Source organism: Ixodes scapularis, unplaced genomic scaffold (assembly GCF_016920785.2).
Source record: "Ixodes scapularis isolate PalLabHiFi unplaced genomic scaffold, ASM1692078v2 PGA_scaffold5__190_contigs__length_132052651, whole genome shotgun sequence".
In the NCBI taxonomy this organism is placed as follows: domain Eukaryota; kingdom Metazoa; phylum Arthropoda; class Arachnida; order Ixodida; family Ixodidae; genus Ixodes; species Ixodes scapularis.
Genome location: NW_024609880.1, coordinates 39,661,211 through 39,676,750, shown reverse-complemented (window position 1 = coordinate 39,676,750; position 15,540 = coordinate 39,661,211). Strand labels below are relative to the sequence as shown.

The 15,540-nt window shown below is 46.1% G+C and overlaps 1 protein-coding gene across 1 annotated transcript; it reads right to left on the bottom strand.

Moving 5' to 3' along the window:
- Nucleotides 1-232: 232 nt before the first annotated feature.
- On the bottom strand, nucleotides 233-12,310 carry LOC115322558 (estradiol 17-beta-dehydrogenase 8-like). Its single transcript, XM_040209841.3, has 3 exons — nucleotides 12,160-12,310; nucleotides 10,494-10,687; nucleotides 233-634 (listed from the first exon to the last, which is right to left on the bottom strand). The coding sequence occupies exons 1-3, from the start codon at nucleotides 12,308-12,310 to the stop codon at nucleotides 233-235; spliced, it is 747 nt and encodes a 248-aa protein (XP_040065775.1).
- Nucleotides 12,311-15,540: the final 3,230 nt, after the last annotated feature.

Sequence of the window (15,540 nt, the reverse complement as noted above, 5' to 3'; positions counted from 1 at the left end):
ACGCCCTCTCTATGAACAGTGTTTTTTTACCACATTTACTGAATTATTTGAAGCACAGGGTGAAAGAATGAGGATGCGTGATATATACACAGATCGGGATTGTTTCGTGGCTGCCCAATATACGGATACAAGTCGGTTCCCTCAATGTAAGAGGTCACACGCTGATGCAACGGAGCCAATGACATCCAAACGCGAATGTGTGAGCTTGCCTTTAGCCATCCGTGAGTGCCGCTCAGAGGAGCATTCCACCGGCCACCTCAACAGCGGCGCCAATCATATACGAGTTCTCCGGGCTGCAGAGAAACTTGATGACGGAGACCACTTCGGGGATCCGAGCGCTCCTCTTCAGGGCCGTCATGCCCACGAAGTCTGTCTGGTACTGGACAGCCAGGGACGCAGTCATTGGGGTCTCGGTGAAACCGGGGAGCACGCAGTTGCAGCGGATGCCCTTGGGAGCGAGCTCTTGCGCGATCGTCTTGGTCAGGCCGATCACGGCGAATTTGGAAGCGACGTAGGCCGAGAAACTGGGGTGCGGCGATTTGCCCAGGATACTTGCTACGTTTACGATGACGGCATCTTTTACCCCGCTGGCCACCATGGCGCGGGCTGCCGCCTGGTTCACCAGAAAAGTGCCCTGTAGGGATTAGGAACAAAATGCAAAGCTTAGCATGGAAGTTGGACTTTAATGTTTTGCACTGTTTCCATTAATGAAGCACATGCCACGTTCAGACAAATCGTACAGTGAAATGCCCGCCTTCCGCGGGGCAGTGCCTGCATAGGTTCTTGTAGGTTGCTAACATGAGCGTAAAATCTGTTGGACAAAATTATTCCGCGTGCATTTTTCGACACCTTGTGTAGGTTTTAATTAATGTAATTAGCGAATTGTCCGTCTGAACTGATTTTCGACTTACATTTTGTGCACTTTTATAGTGACGAAGCATTTTGTTTTATATTCTCAGAAACCGACTATTAGAAAGCATACTTCTGCCCAGGAGTGAATTAAGTATCTGCCTTCAAACTACTTCAAGGCAATAAGGATGCCTCTTTGTATCTAAATTTTCGCAAAGCTGATAACTAAAAAAGACTATTTTGTGGTGCACAACGGAGTCATAAGACTGACACTACAATGGCAGATACTGAGCGAGGATACCTTTGCGCTAAAGACCCTGCCACGTAGGAAGTTTTTTTTTTTTTCCGTGACTCGCCCGCGTCAGCGTTGGTGCGCGTCGGTCGGAGTCACCCTCAACAAAGCGACGCGCGGGCCGGCGCCAAGATCTGGCCAGGACAGATATTGGCATGGAGCGAAACGGGCAGAGGCGGGGTGACGCGGGTGCCGAGGAAGCGCATGAGAGAGGTCGCACGTGGTAGGGGCTTCAAGGTATAAGGCTTCGCACTCACTAGGCTCATCCAACCTAAGTTAACTAAGCGAACATAGTAATAAAGTTCTGCTCAACCTCTACTATCGTCCTTTTATCAGAAATCTCACGATTTGAACTGAAAACTCATGAAATTATTATATTATTTTCACGAACTAAATGTGTATCCACTAAATGTTTCTCGACATTTAACGCACCAACGAATGCACCAACGCGCGATGCTGGTATTTATGTAAGTCATCAGTGGACTTTATTGCAAAAAAATACCTTTTAACATTTCCATTAGATTGGAAGTTAAAATTACAAGCGTTTTTGAAATGTAAGTGTATTGTAAGACTAGGTATCGTCTGTTACATTTGTTACGTACAAGCATCGAACAGATTGGCGAAAAGCGAACAAACTACCCAAACAAATTTTAGTATGAATATTTTTTTTCCCAGAATCGTTCACCTGCGACCATTTTCGCTAGCCGTTGTGACCAGGACTATTTTTTCCCTGAATAACTTAATCTTTGACAACCTTGCCCGGCTTCCTGGATAAAGGCCCGTTCAGACATTTGCATTTGACTTCGACCGATTGAGACAAGACCGGTTCAAAACCTCTTAGGACGCCTTACGACTGGCTGCGCAGCAATGGAGACGGTCCTAAACCATCACAAAAGGCTTATAAACCAGTCTAGTCTAGGTCGGTCGAAGTCAAGCGCAAGTGTGTGAACGGGCCTTAAGGCTGGTAGGAAAGCGGCGCCGTCCGCCAAGATCTGTGAAAAATTGCAAGAAGCATGTGGCCGCGCCTGGCGTCAACTGTTGAGGTCGAAAGTTTCAAGCGTGGCTTGCGTTCACAACCTCTTTTGTGAGTGCCTCATAACCTGTGAATGTAGAGATAGGCAATCACTAGTAGGATGTATTCCTCACGCTCAACTTAAAGGCCGCCGATTCGTTGAGCTATTTAAACCTCTTATATCTTCATCGCGACCGGGATTGACTTTTTCTGTTATAGTATTTCGTACCTAATAACTATAAAATAACGGCAAAAAGTGATAAAATAACCTACATTACTTTCCCACGCTTTTCATTGGTGTGACGTTCCTGGGATTCACTCGCAGGCTGTCTATATGACAGAGTATATCACACATTTTTTTCGTGCTGCTGCGTGAATGCCAAAGTGAGCTTCGATGGCATCTATTTTGCGCTGTGAAATTAGTCAATACTTGAGAACAATTTGTAGTGCTCAAAACGTAAACTGTGACTTTGTTTCATCGTTGCTAGTAAATACTCTTTCAGTTAATAAAAATGTTAGAAGCAAAATGAAAAACTTAATAACTATAGAGAACAATATTGAGAACTAGTATTTCAGTTACTAGTACAGCAAAATCTACTCGAGTGTTGAACCAATTTACCGACAAACCTACTTTAATATAAAAATGACAAAGTACCCCTTGACGGCATGAGAATAAGAACATTAAATAAATTGCACACTTAATTGTATAAAGTCCCCATGGAAAAGTTTATATGCACACTATGTTTTTTTTCATTTTGAGAGTTTCATGAGCAAGAAAAATATATCTTTCGGTGGTCATAAGTTGTGTCTCATGAGAAAGCTCTGCCAGAACCTGCTTCGCATTCGCGTTTTGAAGCAAAATGGTGTTCATGAACCAAATAAATCCCATTGAGCAGTTGAACGAGTTTAAAGTTATTTTATTCTAGGCACCCTGCTCACGCTCCTCACGCCGCTCTGGCCCAGTACTTTCGCTTCCATTCCGCCAAGGTGGATCATTCATTCCGACGAGGTGGCTCTAAACGCTACACGAAAGCTGGAGCGCGAGCGCACTGCACAGCTAGTACTTACTCAGGCGCTGCGAAGAGCCAAATCTATAAACACAAACATTAGTCGCAGCTAATTACTCTGCCGCTAGGAACCCTGGCAAACATGTGGGCAGATAACCTAAGGGACGTTTCTCAGTACGTCGACCTTTCTAAATGAGCGGATCCGACTGTCCCGGGGATGTGTACATTTTTCTTGTGTAAATGAATTAAGAATAACAAAAAAAACATAAACGTTAGGACACGTGGTAAAGGTGAGCGATAAGAAGAAAACTCCTTTTTCTCTTCGCTGTTATTATTGTTATTCATTTTATTGCCCTCACAAAATGACAAACCTCTCGTTTGGCCTTGGTGCCTCCAAGAACATTTTGTTGGGGCGTTCGTGCCACCTTAAAGGGCAACTCTGGTCCATACTTTCGATTTTGGGATTATGACTGTTTCTAGTGCAGTCAGCGTCCCTGAATTGCAAGGTGTAATTTTTTTCTCGTTATTGTGCGTAGTTTTAAGGATATCGACGCCTCAAAGTTTTGTTTGGGGCGCGGCCAACAAAACCGAAACTAGCCGCTCGAGGCCCCGGCAGCACTGGAAATCAGCCGCTATATGAACGTGACGCCAGGATCGTCCTCGTTCAACGAAAACCAAAGGGGATAGAAGGGTAGGAGGGGGCTTGACGCCAGCCGCGTAGCCTCCACAAGCCATGCTCCCTTGACGCCTCGTCTCTTACTCATTTTCCTCCTTAATTTCTACACTTACCAGGGTAACGTGACCAGATCACGTGACCGTAGCTAGCCTTCGTCTAGCCATGGGGTCAGGAAGGATAGAAGGGTAGGAGAGGGCATAACGCCAGCCGCGTAGCCTTCACAAGCCATGCTCCCTTGACGCCTCGCCTCTTTCTCATTTTCCTCCTTACTCTCTTCACTTACCAGGGTAACGTGACCAGATCACGTGACCGTAGCTAGCCTTCGTCTAGCCATGGGGTCAAGGAGGATAGAAGGGTAGGAGAGGGCATAACGCCAGCCGCGTAGCCTTCACAAGCCATGCTCCCTTGACGCCTCGTCTCTTACTCATTTTCCTCCTTAATCTCCTCACTTACCAGGGTAACGTGACCAGATCACGTGACCGTAGCTAGCCTTCGTCTAGCCATGGGGTCAAGGAGGATAGAAGGGTAGGAGAGGGCATGACGCCAGCCGCGTAGCCTTCACAAGCCATGCTCCCTTGACGCCTCGCCTCTTTCTCATTTTCCTCCTTACTCTCTTCACTTACCAGGGTAACGTGACCAGATCACGTGACCGTAGCTAGCCTTCGTCTAGCCATGGGGTCAATGAGGATAGAAGGGTAGGAGAGGGCATAACACCAGCCGCGTACCCTTCACAAGCCATGCTCCCTTGACGCCTCGCCTCTTTCTCATTTTCCTCCTTACTCTCCTCACTTACCAGGGTAACGTGACCAGATCACGTGACCGTAGCTAGCCTTCGTCTAGCCATGGGGTCAAGGAGGATAGAAGGGTAGGAGAGGGCATAACGCCAGCCGCGTAGCCTCCACAAGCCATGCTCCCTTGACGCCTCGTCTCTTACTCATTTTCCTCCTTACTCTCTTCACTTACTAGGGTAACGTGACCAGATCACGTGACCGTAGCTAGCCTTCGTCTAGCCATGGGGTCAAGGAGGATAGAAGGGTAGGAGAGGGCATAACGCCAGCCGCGTAGCCTTCGCAAGCCATGCTCCCTTGACGCCTCGCCTCTTTCTCATTTTCCTCCTTACTCTCCTCACTTACCAGGGTAACGTGACCAGATAACGTGACCGTAGCTAGCCTTCGTTAGCCATGGGGTCAAGGAGGATAGAAGGGTAGGAGAGGGCATGACGCCAGCCGCGTAGCCTCCATAAGCCATTCTCCCTTGACGCCTCGTCGCTTACTCATTTTCCTCCTTACTCTCTTCACTTACCAGGGTAACGTGACCAGATCACGTGACGGTAGCTAGCCTTTTTCTAGCCATTGTGTCAAGGAGGATAGAAGGGTAGGAGAGGGCATAACGCCAGCCCCGTAGCCTTGACAAGCCATGCTCCCTTGACGCCTCGCCTCTTTCTTATTTTCCTCCTTACTCTCTTCACTTACCAGGGTAACGTAACCAGGTCACGTGACCATAGCTAGCCTTCGTCTAGCCATGGGGTCAAGGAGGATAGAAGGGTAGGAGAGGGCATAACGCCAGCCGCGTAGCCTTCACAAGCCATGCTCCCTTGACGCCTCGCCTCTTTCTCATTTTCCTCCTTACTCTCCTCACTTACCAGGGTAACGTGACCAGATCACCTGACCGTAGCTAGCCTTCGTCTAGCCATGGGGTCAAGGAGGATAGAAGGGTAGGAGAGGGCATAACGCCAGCCGCGTAGCCTTCACAAGCCATGCTCCCTTGACGCCTCGCCTCTTTCTCATTTTCCTCCTTACTCTCTTCACTTACCAGGGTAACGTGACCAGATCACGTGACCGTAGTTAGCCTTAGTCTAGCCATGAGGTCAAGGAGGATAGAAGGGTAGGAGAAGGCATGACGCCAGCCGCGTAGCCTTCACAAGCCATGCTCCCTTGACGCCTCGCCTCTTTCTCATTTTCCTCCTTACTCTCCTCACTTACCAGGGTAACGTGACCAGATCACGTGACCGTAGCTAGCCTTCGTCTAGCCATGGGTTTAAGGAGGATAGAAGGGTAGGAGAGGGCATGACGCCAGCCGCATAGCCTCCACAAGCCATGCTCCCTTGCCGCCTCGTCTCTTACTCATTTTCCTCCTTACTCTCTTCACTTACCAGGGTAACGTGACCAGATCACGTGACCGTAGCTAGCCTTCGTCTAGCCATGGGGTCAAGGAGGATAGAAGGGTAGGAGAGGGCATAACGCCAGCCGCGTAGCCTTCACAAGCCATGCTCCCTTGACGCCTCGCCTCTTTCTCATTTTCCTCCTTACTCTCTTCACTTACCAGGGTAACGTGACCAGATCACGTGACCGTAGCTAGAATTCGTCTAGCCATGGGGTCAAGGAGGATAGAAGGGTAGGAGAGGGCATAACGCCAGCCGCGTAGCCTTCACAAGCCATGCTCCCTTGACGCCTCGCCTCTTTCTCATTTTCCTCCTTACTCTCTTCACTTACCAGGGTAACGTGACCAGATCACGTGACCGTAGCTAGCCTTCGTCTAGCCATGGGGTCAAGGAGGATAAAAGGGTAGGAGAGGGCATAACGCCAGCCACGTAGCCTTCACAAGCACGCTCTCTTGACGCCTCGCCTCTTTCTCATTTTCCTCCTTACTCTCTTCACTTACCAGGGTAATGTGACCAGATCACGTGACCGTAGCTAGCCTTCGTCTAGCCATGGGGTCAAGGAGGATAGAAGGGTAGGAGAGGGCATGACGCCAGCCGCGTAGCCTTCACAAGCCATGCTCCCTTGACGCCTCGTCTCTTACTCCTTTTCCTCCTTACTCTCTTCACTTACCAGGGTAACGTGACCAGATCACGTGACCGTAGCTAGCCTTCGTCTAGCCATGGGGTCAAGGAGGATAGAAGGGTAGGAGTGGGCATAACGCCAGCCGCGTAGCCTTCACAAGCCATGCTCCCTTGACGCCTCGCCTCTTTCTCATTTTCCTCCTTACTCTCTTCACTTACCAGGGTAACGTGACCAGATCACGTCACCGTAGCTAGCCTTCGTCTAGCCATGGGGTCAAGGAGGATAAAAGGGTAGGAGAGGGCATAACGCCAGCCGCGTAGCCTTCACAAGCACGCTCCCTTGACGCCTCGCCTCTTTCTCATTTTCCTCCTTACTCTCTTCACTTACCAGGGTAACGTGACCAGATCACGTGACCGTAGCTAGCCTTCGTCTAGCCATGGGGTCAAGGAGGATAGAAGGGTAGGAGAGGGCATAACGCCAGCCGCGTAGCCTTCACAAGCCATGCTCCCTTGACGCCTCGCCTCTTTCTCATTTTCCTCCTTACTCTCTTCACTTACCAGGGTAACGTGACCAGATCACGGGACCGTAGCTAGCCTTCGTCTAGTCATGGGCCACTAGAATACACCACAGTCTAGCCTTCGATCTGATAAATCCTACCGGACGGAGCGCGCGCAAGCCTGCAAGGAGTCCTTCTACAATCAACCATCCATCTCACACGTGACATGTCACGCGCACCAATTGCCAGAGAGATCTACGGTCACGTTGGCCACATAGTTTAAACTTTTTATGACTAGGCTTCACCAATATTGCAACGTGCCCTCTCCTAGTACTTCCAACCTCCTTGACGAGAACGCAGGTCGAGCGGCACCCACCTCTGTTGCGCTAGCCGTCTAAAAATAGGAAGTAAGCTGATTTTGTTTTAATTCTGTATACGTGGTAGTTATCCAGCATATCTAACAAGAGTTAGTGCGTATACCCAAAAGATAGCTATTGAAAAACCCGTGAATTCGTACGGTGCCGTACTCAGTGGCTGTCGCCGTGTGTGCGGTATCCCGTGCTCGTCGCTAGGCCTAAATTGTCATCTGGGCTCCGTGAATGGAGCGGCGCTGCTCTACGCCAGCGCTCTCCAAAATTTTTGGCTAAGGGGCCAGATCGTGGATATGTCGCTGTCTCGAAGGCCAGAAAATAAATAAATAAATATAGAAATTACAGAGAAAATGCAAGCGAGCTTGTGAGCTTTGAGCACTGTAAATTCCGAGACTTAGGTCGAAAAAAAGACTGTATTGTCCCCTTTTTGTCTTCTTTTTTTTTCTTGTTTTGAGTCTCGGGTTTTAAAATGTTGAAAGTAAATATAATCTGGAAAAAAAAAAAAAAAAACTAAAGAAATAATCATTCAGATAAGCGCTTAAATATACAAAGATGAACGTTTGAGATAACCAAGGAACAAGAAGAATAAAGGTGGATAAACATATCCAATTTAGTTATAAATCTAATATTTAGCTAGTTAGGACATTGCACAGTAATTGGGACTAAGAAACTTACCAGGCATAAATCAATGTGCATAAAACCTTTGGCGTGTTCCGACGGAAAACTAAGGAGAATGATAGAACTGATGCTGACAATATATAAAATAGAAAAAACACAGGAAGGACAATGTATGCAGGGTATTCCACGTAACTTGAGCCAAGGTTTAAAAATATTTTGGTGCATTTTAGAAAGACGATACCAAAAAAAAAAAAAAATAATAAGCATGTTCATTGTTTAGAGCAAGTCAGACTATTTTTGTATTTTACCCAATTAACTAAATAATTAAGAACAATTAATGAACATTTGAAATATTCAATATAGCGCAAATGTTTTAATAACGAAGCTGTAGACCGTCCTCAGAAACATCCAATTCAGTGGCTTTTATCAACAAACCTCTTAACAATGTTCGCTTTGATGGGGTTAAAAAATAAAAAAATAAAAAAAACCTCGCAAATTTAAAAAAAAAAAAGACAAAAAACAAATCGTGACTTTGCGGTTGAGAGTATTGTAGTGCTGCGCTCTGAGCCGTGACTTGAATAAACTAGGCCCGCATGCTGAATAGAACACTGTTGACAGGGCGCTGTTCGCGTTTTTTTTTTTTTTCTCCATAATATGCTAGTTTTTTTTTTTTTTTGCTAGCTCTGAAAAACGAACAGTGTTTGAGGTTTCTTTATAAAAACTACTGAATTGGATGTCTTTGAGGACGCTCTACTACTTTGTCAGTGAAACGTTTGCTCTAAATTGAATTCTATTCTATCTAAATCTAAATTCAAAAGCTCATAATTATCGACCTTAATTAATTAGTTAATTAGGCAAAGCACAAAAAATAGCCCGACCTGCTCTAAACAATGAACATGTTTATTTCTTCACTTCGTTTTCCTAAAATGCACCAAAATATTTTTAAACCTTGGCTCAAGTTACGTGGAATGCGTACTGTATATGGAAGCGCGAAGGAATTTTAACATCCGTATGGTTACACCGATATGAAACGGGGGACTAATAATACTAATTATTGATGTTATTTATTATTCCACAGTCCAAACCGATCGAAGTCTTGATATGGTGATGCCGGTGATGCTGGTGGTGATGGCGATGTTTAATGAATAATATTGCGAGAGAACACATCTTAGGATAGGTGGTTTTTTCTCGTTTTCTCTGGTCTCTTTGCTTACGCGGCTGATCCGTGTTGACTGTTGAGGAGCCGTTTCTATGCGGAGAGCAAGTCGGCTGCTTCTTGCGCAGAAGTTGCGGTTAGATCTCAATGTTGGATGTTTTGAGGTGTACCCACTATTGTTTTCAATCAGCCAAAAAGAGCTCGGCGTCGTTGTGACGTCATGGCAAACCCTGCGCAGGAAGAAGACGACACTCTCTCCGCAGACGGGCTTAGTTTTGCGCCGGGCGGCTTTGCTGGAATAAGGCCGCGGGCCGGGCTTCATTGGAAGGACCGCGGCCAGCCGCGGGCCGGCCGGAAGACCTCGGCGGGCCGGGGTTTCGAGACCCCTGCTCTACGCCGCGCTGCCAGTGATGTACAGTACTGGGGGCCGTCTCGCTTTCGCGCTGCGGGTCAGTCTCAGACACGAAGCCTTGAGGCTGTCCGGCGCGGGCCGCGGCGCCCGAACACATGTGTGCTGTGCTGTACGCGTCTGTTTTTTCGTTCTTTTTTCCTCGGGCGCGTAAAAGCCGAAGTCCAAAGTCCACTGTCCAAAAAAGCGTTCACCCCCACCTTCTCCGATTTCCGGTCCGTTGAAAGCTTGTGAAAAAGCAGCTCCGTGTTGCGCAGCGGGTTGTTTGAGCAGCCCACAGCGCTACAAGTTGCTCTCGGCATCTTTCGAGGAACAGCTGGGGAGTCTTGGGCGCACCGAGTTGCTCGCTAAATCGAGTCTTGGAGTCCTCACAAGCAAATAAACAAAAGGCTATACCCAAGCTACACGGGCTACAGATAAAAGCAACGGCTAAACACGTCAATCACAAGCCGAAGTAGCGGTGGTAGCGGCTCAAAGAAGCGCACTCCGAGTAACGCCCGGACCGGGGGAAAAAAGAGCACGAGGCTGACGTCACGGCCCAATGTTGCTTTAGCGATAGCAACCCGCTGGCCGCCCGATAAGGAGCAGCGGCTCGCGGCGGTTCGAATTTTTATTATCGGCATTAGTTGAGAATGCGGCGTCCGACGGACGTAATATTTTGGCTGGGGTCGTATTTTGTGTCACTACAGCGATACCAGTAATTTACTTTATTTTGAATTTTGACCGGAGTTGCCCTTTAAGGTAAAGCATCATGGGAAAAAGGAGCGTGACATACCATATAACTCGCAAAAGAGAGGTTTGAAAAATAAATTAACGTGGCTTACCCTGACGTTGACATTGATCACAGCGTCGAACTCTTCGGGCTTCAAATCGACCAAATCTGCCTTCTTGAAAATGCCGGCAGAGTTTACGACGATGCTGAGCGGAATAGGGCTCGACTTTCTGATGTTCTCGAAAAGGGCAGCTACTGAATCAGCATTGGAAACGTCAACGGAAAAAGCCTGGTGACCTTGGTTCCCTAGAACAAGGAAAGCAACTGCTCAAAAAACAGTTATGCTTCAAAATGGGTGAGCACCATTCTGGCGCAGGCAACAGTCGCGGAGGTTTCAATTGGGACCACCACAACATTTCATAACATCATAATGTTTTAAAAATAAAACATTTGTAACGTTTCTCTATATTGTCGGAATTTATTAATTAATTCACTTTTATATCTACTGGGTGTCTAATTTGAATTCCAACACATTAAAAAAAAAAAGAGATGATTGTTACAAGAGTGTCGTCTTCGCCGTGCATTTTTCAAGTTCAACGGAGATTAGATGAGTTGATAAGTGTCATGGTTAGTGGGCAAATTAAGTAAAATTTGTAAAGAACGTTTTAAATATTGGTTTTAGGGGTTATGTTGCAATCGCAGCCTTGATGGAAATTACTAGGGAAGACCGGATAAATTTAGAAAGATTTTGCCAAAAAGTAATGGTCTTTGAGATATTAAACGATCAGTGGTCAAGTGTTTTCGCGCGATTTACAAATTCCACTCAAACAGAGCCCAGCAAGCCCTGCCTACAATGACGCTTTCAAATGTAATCTCTTTATGACCTCTCGATTCCCTCTTCCCACCGAACGGGCCAGGAAGGAGGTGGGGCTTCAGCGCTATTTGAAAAGCACGGTTGTGGCTGCTTGGCACCGAGACGATTTAAGCGCTTTATCTCCAATACAAAACCGCTTCGGTTCCGTTTTAAGCACAAAAGCGCAATTTCTTGCGTCTTTTATTTGAAGATAAACACTCACTGCACAGGCAATAAGGAGCTACTTGTTTCACTGCGAAAGTAGTGTTTATATTGCCAAGAATGTGCCAAAAATATATTCAATTTTTAGCGGTCCAAGCCGGTTCGAACCGATTTAAACCATTGTTTCTGCTTTACGGAGAGCTGAACCTCAAGTGAATGGAAGGCTGTGAACCTTAACCCGAACTGAGCCGATAAAAAGTTCGGTTCGGCACTCTGATGGGGAGAACGTTATTTTTTAGAGTGTCTTAAGTGTGGAAGCACCTGCATTCAGCTCTCGCAATTACTCCCACAGCCAATCCCTGTGATGCCGCTATTCCGTAACTGCACGCTAAGTATAATCTAGCGGTTATATGAGCATTCAATAAACAAAAGATTAGTCTGCCACGAGAGAAAACTGACTTCGGATAATGGCAATGTGAATGGTGCCCTCCGACCGATCCTCCCAGGTCCAATACAAGAGCCACAGGTTTCTATTACACGCCCTCAAGCCAGGCCGACTCCTGTTCATGTTAAAACCGAAGCACTGATTGCTCGTGCCTTTCGAACTTTCATGCGCTTTATACTATCGGCGTCATCTTCATTTCAGACATTCACCCATAATTCGCCGACGTTGTCTGATGAAGATGAGCACTGACTTACTTCATATCCATCAAGCCGATCACTGTGTTTCGATGACGGATATCAGAATAAAGTTCCAGCTTACCCGGAAGAGATCGAGCCACCTCCGTGGCGCGTTCAAGCCCTGTGCTAGCCACAATCACCTGAGCACCTTCTTCGGCGAGGGCACGGCAAACGCCTTCACCGATTCCGCTGCTGCCACCCGTCACGAGGGCACGCCGACCGCAGAAAGACATACTTTGACAGGCTAGAGCCGGAGCGTTGTGGTCGAGCTGATGGCTTCTTCGGATCTGACCTTCCTCAAGGAGTGCTTAGAGTAAACGGCAAAGCAGTCCGATGCGTTGTCGACACGCGACCGCCGCTAGGCACCAGGAAGAGGAAGAGGGACAGAAATAGCGAGCGAAATAATGAGTGAGGCTTCCTTTTCCTCATTCGAAGGAGACCTTGAGATCGCTGGACTTGCGTAAGTCGCGCGTAACCTTGAAGGGGACAAGACGGCACGGGGAAAATTGTTAGGCAATCGTAAATTGGTCGAAATTCGATTGCGCCAGAAATGTACGTTATTTCAATTTCGGTCTACGTTCAATGGCTACTTCTGAAAGTATGCTCATGATAATTCATTCGCGGAAAAGCAAGCGCAACTGATTGGTCTGCATTTTTATTTATTTTTTTAGGCTCCAATATTAAGAAGGTAACCGGTCGAAGTAGGGATTGCGCAACTAATGCTGTCCATTGAATTGTACGTGCCTCAATGTATCACCTTGTAAAATTTTTTTGTAAAAATTCTAGCACATACTGGAGCTACTACACTCTGATTTACATTAAGTACGACCGAAGCGAACGTTCACATTAAAAATAGCACAAAAGAGATGGGACAAAGAGACGAAGAAGCACACAGGACAAGCGCTAACTGGCGACTAAACTATATTGTGCTTCGTCTTTTTGTCCCGTCTTTCTTGGGCTATTTTTAATATGAATGTCCATTACGAACTTGCTCAGCAGACCAAGCCTTTACGAAGCGAACGCTTGTCGTCGTATTGATTTTGGCATGACCGACTAAAGTAATTACGGTAATTGATTGCGCTGCAATACGTTCTTTTTTTTCTTTTTGTGCGCGTTGTTTGTCTGTGGGTATCAAGCGCATAAAGACGACGATTCTGGTGACGATGTACTCTATGGTGCTGCTCAATTACCTCCGTTACATCGTAGCGTTCACTGTGGTCGGAATTAGTGTGAGACGGAGTATAGTTTTTTAATATACATTTTGTTATATTCTCTTAAGAAAGGTTGCAAAGTCAGTACTGGTAAAAAAAAATTTAAGAAATAAAATTGTTCGAGATTGTGATTTTAATTATCCTTTTTGTCTGCATTAGGCCACTCATTATATGAGCCGTGTTCCGTGCAAATTCGTTGTTTGTGAAAAATTGGAAAGTTGAATTAGTAATAATAGTTTCTCGGCCATACACTGGTGCTGGGCGTTGAAACCAAAAAGAAGCTGCTCGAACCGTATAATAAATTGCCAACGCTCAGTAGCTCTCCACACCTGCTTACTAGCGTACACTAAGTAAACATCAGCTACAGTGTCAACTAATAAGTATAAAAAATCGGATTAGTAGCATAAATACTTGCACCAATTATAGAAACGTAGGATATAATTGGGGTATTAGCACACAAAAAGTAGAAGGGAAATTATCTTAACGGAAATCTGCTACAACTATGTCCTATATATGGTTAAGTTATTAAGTAATTTTGGGGAAGCGATTTAAACTGTTTCGTTCATAATTGAATCGGGAGCCCCTACTTGAAATTCAGGGTCACTGGTTAAGAGTAAAATACTTAATCCTCCACCCGTTTTGTTTTTTGTCGTTGTTGTGGTTTTGCGTTATAAATATATATATATAGAAAATAAATTGTTTTCCTCCCCTGACGCAAATAAATGAATTAGTCCATCTGCGTTTTTCCTATATTTTACTCTAAGTTTTATGCATCACCTAGAGTCGCTAAAAGAAAAAGTCTTTATTACTTTCACGTTTTGAAAAAGAAATTGTGGGGAAGACAAATGGCGGCGTTAAATAAAAGTCCTCCGAGCCTTTTTGTAGTAAATGCATCTAATTTAAATTAATTTTTTTAAGCATGAAATGGTCTTTAACGAAACCCGCAATCCTGAATGTTTTTACGTCCGTCTGTCGGTTCGTACGTGGGTTTCCGCCTACAGTTCGAGGAAAATTCATCCCGTGAACTTACGTAGTAAGACCTGTACATAAATTCAAGTTTTCCGCTAAATTTAGCGGTAAAAGTAATGTTCCGTGACCTGACGTCACGTGCCCTATTACATTAATTCAGTTTCCCGCTAAATTTAAAGGAACAATTGACGTTACTTGTACTTTGTACTAGGTCAGTTTCCTTGTTAAAGTTAGCGAACATTTCATAAATAGATGAGATCTTCATTTCCCCAAACGACTGGTTAATAACTTCGAAACAAATTTAGACGATCGTTCCTCAAATACAGGATTGTGGGTATCATGGGAGCTTTAGACATGAAGGTTGCAGTTTTGCTGTTTACCAGACAAATTACAATATAGGAATTCAAACGCGCTGGCCTACGACCGTTGCCACCGACAGCAACCTGTCCAATCCGGACGTGGGGATGTCACGGTCACCCTATTTCAAGGTCCCAGTCGCGCATTGCTAAAACCAGACTACTTTGCTTTCGGGGCACTTCACATTCCGGATGACGTGGTCTGCCTGGTCACAAACCCCCTCTCCCAAAGATAAGGAGAGATCCTCGGACTGCGGGCGTGCGGCCGGGATTCGCTTCGGCAGCCCGAAGAAACGTTTACGAGCCGCGATCCTATCCCGGCAACTTCTCAATAAATGGCATTTTCAACGCTCCGTTTCTGGAGCAACAATCGCTCGCTGGTGGGTCTTGAATTTGTAAATATTGAAACACTGAATACACGAAGACGGTGCTAGGAAATGTAAGTAAAATAAGCAATACGTGTGAGCCCGCTGAAGTCTGCTGTCCGTCACATAGGTCAGACATTTCGGACCGGCTTGGCTTACTTAGTTGCTGGGAGGGCGGCTGAACCGCTGGGTGGCCAACTCGCACCGCCGAATTCTTGGGACGAGATCGATCAATAAAGCTAGATCGATAGACTTCTGTCTGTTCTCAATGGGCGGCAGTATGTGGGCATCGTTTGCGCTGAATGAGTTTCGATCAAAGCAATATTTGCTTGCAACTGCATTTTTACAATGAACAAATATATAGAACGACACAAGAGGTTTACGCGCTCGCGTCACTGAAGCGGGCTGCCGATGAACACAGCACGTTTACGCACTACCGTCTTGGGATGAATTCTGCGACGTTCTCCCGATAATATCTGGTGGATTTCACAGACCCTTTAGAACGACCCTGAAAGGCCACGCAGACATTTTAGAATTGCTGTGAAGGAACGCACATCTCTCA

Coding starts and splice junctions, on each gene's coding strand:
- LOC115322558 (XM_040209841.3), bottom strand. CDS start 12,310: ATGTCTTTCTGCGGTCGGCGTGCCCTCGTGACGGGTGGCAGCAGCGGA. Junction 10,688..12,159: donor GGTGGCTCGATCTCTTCCGG/GTAAGCTGGAAC, acceptor TCCTTGTTCTAG/GGAACCAAGGTCACCAGGCT. Junction 635..10,493: donor TGATCAATGTCAACGTCAGG/GTAAGCCACGTT, acceptor TAATCCCTACAG/GGCACTTTTCTGGTGAACCA.